Source organism: Mandrillus leucophaeus, unplaced genomic scaffold (genome assembly GCF_000951045.1).
Source record: "Mandrillus leucophaeus isolate KB7577 unplaced genomic scaffold, Mleu.le_1.0 Scaffold1287, whole genome shotgun sequence".
Taxonomy (NCBI): Eukaryota; Metazoa; Chordata; class Mammalia; order Primates; family Cercopithecidae; genus Mandrillus; species Mandrillus leucophaeus.
In genome coordinates this window covers 806,292-814,479 of record NW_012101240.1, presented here as the reverse complement: position 1 = coordinate 814,479, position 8,188 = coordinate 806,292, and the positions used below count along the sequence as shown (strand labels likewise).

General features: G+C 38.2%; 1 protein-coding gene across 1 annotated transcript; it reads left to right on the top strand.

Annotated features, from left to right (window-relative positions):
- The first annotated feature begins 6,119 nt into the window (after positions 1 to 6,119).
- Positions 6,120 to 6,985, top strand: LOC105533798 (interferon alpha-1/13). The gene has a single exon (XM_011972329.1). The coding sequence runs from the start codon at positions 6,183 to 6,185 to the stop codon at positions 6,750 to 6,752; it is 570 nt and encodes a 189-aa protein (XP_011827719.1). The 5' UTR covers positions 6,120 to 6,182; the 3' UTR covers positions 6,753 to 6,985.
- The last annotated feature ends 1,203 nt before the right edge of the window (positions 6,986 to 8,188 follow it).

Here is an 8,188-nt window from a genome sequence, read left to right as displayed (position 1 = left end):
TTCCTCTAGCGCAGCTGGGTTAGGGTCTCCCTGACCGAGCTGTTCTTGGCAGGATATTATCACAACCCGAGGAGCACTGTAGACCTCCAGTAAGAACATTATGGGAAGAAAGGGCTATGTCTATAGTAATCCTGACCTGGTGGCCCCAGTGAGGCGTAATCATATGGACCCACATGAATGTATTTTAGAAGAAAGAGAAACATAATCACAGCTTCTATTGTGAATAAAAGAGTGAACAAAACCCAATTCTTGGTTCTAAAGAGCTTATTGTCACAGATGGTCTGGTAAATTGCCAACCAAATACAGAAACCTATCAGGTAGGAGGCGCCTGATTTCCTATGTAAAGCATAAAATGTAGCTTAGGATTAGGACAAAAATCTTGCTCCTGACATAGAACAAAATAATAATTATATATGAAAAAATGTATGTGAGCATTTTCATGTGTGAGTATTCACATTTCTACATGCACTTCAGTTTTTTAGGAGAAAAGATATTTCTAATTTAATTAATAAAAATCTGATATCTGATCAAATTCCCCATCCCACATACTCAATATATAATTACCCTGACTTGCCTTTAGAAAGAATTATGTTCAGTTCAGCAAGGATCTCCCTACCTTTGATGTCTCCTTTTAGTGATTTTCTATCCACTGACCCCCTCATCTGCTTGCTGGGTATAAACCACAGGCTGTCTTTGCTGATTTTTGAGTTGAGCACCAACTGACCTCTCTCCCCTATTGATATGGTTTGGGTCAGCATCCCCATCCAAATCTCACATGGAATTGTAATCCCCGGTGTTTGAGGTGGGACCTGGTGGGAGGTGATTGGATCATGGGGTGGTTTCTCGTGGTTTAACACCATCCCCCTGGTGGTGTCATGGTAAGAGTGAATTATTGCAAGATCTGGTTGTTTAAAATTATGCAGCACCTCCCCTACTTTTCTACTCCTGCTCTGGTCATGCAGGACATGCCTGCTTCCCCTTAGCCTTCTGCCATGATTGTAAGTGTCCTGAGACCTCCCCAGCCATGCTTCCTATATGGTCTGCAGAATCATGAGCCAATTAAACCTCTTTTCTTTCTAAATTACCCAGTCTCAGGTTTTTCTGTATAGTAATGCAAGAACTAATACACCTATTGTGATAGTTTCAACACCTGTTGCAATACTTCTAAATAAAGCCTTCCTTACTGTTATACCAAGTGTCAGCATAATTTTTTCTTTAACAGATCCTTAAATTAAGGCAGTACAATCAATGCTGTGGTGACCTACAACATAAAAGGCATCAACTAGCTGGCAAGTCAGGTGACTCAGGGTCTTTTGTCATCTCAGTCCTCATCCTCTAATGCCATGGACTCTCCTCATTTCTCCAGAAGTGTTTCCATTTCCACACCTTTAATAATCCCTTTAGTTAACCTGTCCAGGTGTGCTCTCCCTGAGCTCTGAGCCTTAGTTCATTGGTTTAGTTCTGATTTAGTTCATGTCTCTAGCCTGACAATGACTTGTTCTTTCTTAAATTTGTGCTACATAAGTGGAAATCTAAAGTATTGTGGATATTTGATTAGAAGAATAGTACTATGTAGAATTTTAAATGGATATAAATATACAGGGTTTATGAACACATTTACTGGGGTGAACAACGTGTTTTACAAATGCATTCATGTTTATGATAGTGTATCCTCAAGAAGACAAAACTAGAATATAACGTATACACTCCTTTACCAGGAGTGTAAGTAAAGCGGGGCCCAATTTCATTGTAATGTTGGCATGAGAAAATGGGGCATTACAGTGAAGGAGACAAATGGAAACTGAAGAGAAAGACTCTATCATTACATAGGCAGGACTCTACTGGGAAAGGATTCACTGGTCTAAAAATCAGCTCTGGTTCTTATGTCCAGAAATATTCCCAGAGAGCATGTAAGAGCTCACACTTCAGAGTTGAATTTTCTGCATCCAAACTGTAGCTCCACAACTTAGTAGCTTCCTGTGCTTTCATTTTTTCTTTTGTAAATGGGGACAATAGTAAAATCTATCACTGTGTGCTTTGGTCAGTGATATCTCCAGTGAATAAATGGGGTTAGGGACATGGTAGGTGTTCAGTAAATATGAAAAACAAGAATATTCTTTATTGGTTAAGTAAGCATTGATTATGCAAGTGCTAAAAACAGTGTCTGACTGAAAATAAAGACTTTCTAGAGTATAGATATCTCATTCCTCTTATTAACATTATCTTTATTATATAACTCTATTAAGTTGGGGAAGTGTCCTTTGAAATTATCAAGTGTCTTGCTTCTTATGAGAAATATAACAAGAAAAAAAATGACCTTTGGAATGTACTTAGCCACTAGTGGAGAGCTTGGTGCAATGAACACTTAACCATTTTCCAGAGAGAATATTGTACTCTCTAAAGTTTGCCTTTCTTGTGTATAAACTCTTACAGTTGGTGTGTTTGCAAGAAGGGCTTCAGTAAATCTGAAAACACCCTGTGTACCAGGAGTAATTACTTTTCTTCCAGCCCATACTTATTTGCTACCTTTGACCTACATCCCTTCTACCATTTTACTTCTATTCTTTTCCACCACTTAACCTCCATCGTGGCTGGGCTGAATGCAGTTAAGGTACATTTTGTCATTGTTTTTTCTTAGTGGGATATTACTTCCATTTACATTTTAATCACATTTAGATATACTTTTGTTTTCTTTTTGTCTCCATTCGTTAGGATGCAAAAAGTGACAACTTTTGCTTTTTATGAAAATGAAATGAGAAAGAAAGATATGTCTGGCATGCTATGGAAAATAACTGTACAAGTCATTTATGTTATTACATTTGCATCTCATTATGAACATTTAGGACAAAGATGGTTTCCTTTAGTTTGATCAGAATCAACAAAGAACCTCTGAAGGTTCTTTGGAAATTTGAATTTTCCTGCAAAAAATATTTTTAATCAAATTGAGGATATTTTTTCAATTGTGTATTCTCATTCCGTATGATGCTACTCCCAAGGGTGTAGAAGTTAGTTCTTGAGAGTGGGAACAAATCTTACATATTTAAATGGGGTTTGTGGCCCTTCAAAGCTCAACCCTCTCTAACAAAATCTTATTCCTTAGTTTTTTTTGTTTTCTCCCCATTGGGTTTTCTTGTGTATCACATAAGAAGCATTGACGTTAAGTTCATGGAAGATACACAAAATGTATATAAGTTCAGTGTTACAAACCTACAGCAAATGGGTGGCTGTGACTGCAATACTTTCCAAGACTTACTAGATCTCAAAGTCATATCAAGAGACGTGTGCTCTGCATACATATGGTTTGTCACTGGCCATCTTATAGATGTTGCTTATTTTTGATCCTTAGCATTTCTAACTGTGTTGTGGGCTTTGAGAATAATTTATATTTTATTCTACTAAAGTTGTTCAATACATTAATAATTAGGTCAAGCATTGAAGAAAAAAGCCTTGACAATATTTAGGTGACCAGCAGCTAGTGAAGTTAAAAAATTTCTCACATGCAACAAAATTAAAAGTTAAGTACAACCCTGCCACAGATGCTGGGAGAGGCAACTGGGGCCTTTGTTGGTCTGTGAGAAATCAAACTTCCAACATGACGAGCAGGAAGCCCGCAGCTAAGGGAGTCAGCGTGTCACAATTACAAGCACGTGCGGTCTTTCCAGAGCCTCATACCTTCTCCAGCCCCTGGAGCCACCTGCTTTCCTAAGTGGCTGTGGGAAAAGGCCGGAGGTCCCAGATGCTGTCCACTGTGCTGCTTCCCTCCACTCTCTCCAAGCAGAGCGCAAGTTCAGCCACCTTTGAAAGACACTCACCCCCTGGCCTGGGGATGCACAAATTCAGAGTTTTGCAGGGAGTAACCATGGGCTACGGCTTCATGAAAATGTCCCACTCACCAGTACCTTTTTCGCAGATATGGATGTGGAGGCATGAGGGAGGGCAATTATTGGATTACCAAGGTGCTGCTAAAAGCAGAGGAGAAAACACCCATTCCCAGTCATGTGTCTGGTGTGACATTTCACCAACCCATTTAAGTGCACAGGCCTCCAAATATCTACCTAATTAGTATGATGGTTTAGGCATTTTACACTTAAAATCACTGGCCTCATGTTAACTGAAGCCTGACTGGCCAGTGTCGCAAAGACACAGATGATGACCTGATCCCTCAGGAACAGTTGGTGTTTTAGCTTTGTGGGAGTGACTTTCAAGGTATGGAGCACTTGGAGGGGGGTCTTTGAAACCTGTCAGTTTTCACATCTCTGCTTTGGGTGAAAAGCTCATCACCCACAGTAGTCAAGTAGTCAGGGATGTGCCTTTACTTGCTGGGGTTGATCTGTTGAAACTTTATGTCTAGACAATGGAAACATCCAGGAGCATTTCTGCTTTCATTTAGCCTCTTAATAATTGATGTCCCTGAAGTCCTGTGTCCTCAGGGACAGTTCCTCTGATTGCTGGATGGTACCAGCTTTCATGATGTTAAATCTAACCTGTAAAAACCTGAGCATTAATCTCCATGAAAATAAGACCTTGTTCTTTCTCATTTAAATGCCCCCTTATTTTCTTCTCTAATATTCTGAGTAGGATTTCCAGTATTGTGTTGAAAGAAGTAGTGAGAGTGGGCATCTTTATCTTATAATAAATCTCAAAAAAAAAGATTCCAACATTTCACCATTGATTATAGTGTTAGCCAATGGCTTATCTTATAGCTAATAAGGAATGTATCTCTTTATTGTGAAGTATATTCTTTCTATACCTAATTTGTTATAAATTGTATTAGAAATGGATTTTAAACTTTGTCAAAATAATTTTAGGCAGGCATAAAAATAGTTGTGATTTTTAATCTTTTTATTCTGTAAATAAGGTGTTTGGCATTTTTTGATTCCAACATATTAAAATATTCTTGCATCCTAGGAATAAATCAATTTTGATCATAATAAATGATCCTTTTATAGTGCTTTTGAATTTCATTTGCAACTACTTTGTGAATGATTTTGCATCTGTGTTCATCAGGAATATTGGCTTGTAATTTTTTTTTCTTGTAATGTCCATCTCTGGCTTTGGTATCAAGGTAATTCTGGCTTCATAAAAGGAGTTTGGAAGTATTCCTCCTTAATTTTTTCAAAGATTTGGTTCTATTTAAATGTTTGGTGAAATTCAGCAGTAATCAAATCTAAAAAAAACTTAAGTACACTAAAAATAAATGACAAAAATATTTTAAATTTTTAAGTATCACTTTCAAATAATTTTTAAGTATTCTTTACTTAGATATATAATGTTTATCTATAAACATTAGAAAATGTTTATAATTTGTTAATTTGCTTATGTAATTTAATACACTACAATTTATTTCTTGGTTTTTGGAAACAGAGTCTCACTGTGTCACCCAGGCTGGAGTGCAGTGGCGCAATCTCGGCTCACTGCAACCTCCACCTCATGGGTTCAAGGAATTCTCTGCCTCAGCCTCCTGAGTAGCTGGGATTACAGGTGCCCACAACCACGCCCAGCTAGTTTTTTTTTGTTTTTGTTTTTGTTTTTTTTTTTTTTCAGTTGAGATGGGGTTTCACCATCTTGGCCAGGCTGGTCTTGAACTCCTGACCTCATGATCCACCCGCCTTGGCCTTTCAAAGTGCTGGGATTACAGGAGTGAGCCATCTCACCAGGTCCACAGCATAATTTATATCAGTAAATAAATTACATTGAAGTCCATAAGCAAATTTAGTTATAAAGTTCAGTTAAATTTGAATAGAATTTAAATCTAATTTTTAGCTTAAAATTCTCATTTGGTTATTTTTAAACCTGCATTGAATTAAAAGATTAAACTTTGTGCTTTTTGAGTATAGAGATATACATATAGTATATAAATAGATACATATTATATCTGTGTTGTTAAATTTTCACGGTGGGTTCAATTAAGAAAAAGATATCTAAAAAGTCTCTGGAAACAAGATGGAGGAGACAATAATGAAAAACAAAACGTTTGAGAAACACAGCTCTGAACTCATGTAAAGAGTGCATGAAGGAAAGCAAAAACAGAAATGGAAAGTGGCCCAGGAGCATTAAGAAAGTGGAAATCAGTATGTTCCCTATTTAAGTCATCGGCTCAAAGCAAGGCCTTCAGAGAACCTAGAGCCCAAGGTTCAGAGTTACCCATCTCAGCAAGCCCAGAAGCATCTGCAATATCTACAATGGCATTGCCCTTTGCTTTACTGATGGCCCTGGTGGTGCTCAGCAGCAAGTCAAGTTGCTCTCTGGGCTGTGATCTGCCTGAGACCCACAGCCTGGATAACAGGAGGACCATGATGCTCCTGGCACAGATGAGCAGAATCTCTCCTTCCTCCTGTCTGATGGACAGACATGACTTTGGATTTCCCCAGCAGGAGTTTGATGGCAACCAGTTCCAGAAGGCTCCAGCCATCTCTGTCCTCCATGAGCTGATCCAGCAGACCTTCAACCTCTTTACCACAAAAGACTCATCTGCTGCTTGGGATGAGGACCTCCTAGACAAATTCTGCACTGAACTCTACCAGCAGCTGAATGACTTGGAAGCCTGTGTGATGCAGCAGGAGAGGGTGGGAGAAACTCCCCTGATGAATGCAGACTCCACCTTGGCTGTGAAGAAATACTTCCGAAGAATCACTCTCTATCTGACAGAGAAGAAATACAGCCCTTGTGCCTGGGAGGTTGTCAGAGCAGAAATCATGAGATCCTTCTCTTTATCAACAAACTTGCAAGAAAGATTAAGGAGGAAGGAATAACACCTGGTCCAACATGAAAACAATTCTTATTGACTCATACACCAGCTCACACTTTCATGAATTCTGCCATTTCAAAGACTGTCACTCCTGCTATAACTATGACCATGCTGATAAATTGATTTATCTATTTAAATATTTATTTAACTATTTATAAGATTTAAATTATTTTTGTTCATATAATGTCATGTGTATCTTTACACTGTGGTTAGTGTAATAAAACATGTTCCTTATGTTTACTCAATCCATTATTTTGTGTCGTTCATTAAACTTTTACTATAGGAACTTCCTGTATGTGTTCATCCTTTAATATGAAATTCCTAGCCTGACTGTGCAACCTGATTAGAGAATAAAGGGTATACTTTATTTACTTATTATTATTATATGCAAGATGTAAGTAAAAATGACCTTTCTCTAAATCAGGTTGTATGTTGTACTCAAGATATAAAAGTGACCATAACAAATCCACTTCCTACTCTCTTGCATATTTTATTTTTGTATGGAATAAAACTAAAAATGGTAATCATAATTAATAGCAGTTATCCCAAATACTATAATAATAAGAAAGAACAACCAATAATTTCTCTCAGAAGCAGGTAAACTGAGATATGTGAGGAAATAAAAATAAACAGAGATATCCTCTATTGCCAGTTGGATATATGAGTTTGCAACTTACAAGGAATGCAATTGCTAGGGGTTCATATATGGCAAGCAAAATCCCAGAAATGGAAGTGCTCATGTGTGGAGAGAGGGTAGAGAGAGAAAAGGACTTAAGCATGATTCTGAGGACCTTCTACCTTTAAAGTGAGGGAAGAAAAGAGACACAAAGGAAACAGAGATGGAGTCCCTTATATTAGACTGACAACAAGAGAGATTGGTGATTAATATGGTTTGGATCTGTGTCCCTGCCCAAATCTCATGTGGAATTGCAATCCCCAATGTTAGGGGTAGAGTCTGGTGTGGGGTGATTGGGTCATAGCTGTTTCTCATGGTTTAACACCATCCCCCTTGGTGCTGCCATGGTGACAGTGAGCTCTCCCGAGATCTAGTTGTTTAAAAGTGTGTGGCACCTCCCCCTACCCTTCCTCTTGCTCTCTCTTTACCTTCTTCCCTGAAGCCTCCCCAGAAGCAGATGCTGCCATGCTTCCTGTATAGCCTGCAGAATTGTGAGGCAATTAAACCTCTTTTCTTATAATTTACCCAGTCTCAGTTATTTCTTTGAGGCAGTGCAACAATGGACTGATACTGTGATAAAGTCTATTTAAGAAGATAAATGTGCTGGGAAGATGAATCAGTAGATTTGCCCAAGATAGGGATTAAAACTGCCCAATAATTGGGAAATAGATGGCATTGGCAATCTTAGTGAGAGAGCTGGTTTGGTGGAATTAATAAGTAGAAGTCATACTGGAGTAGGATCCAAGTGAGAGAAGTTAGTGACT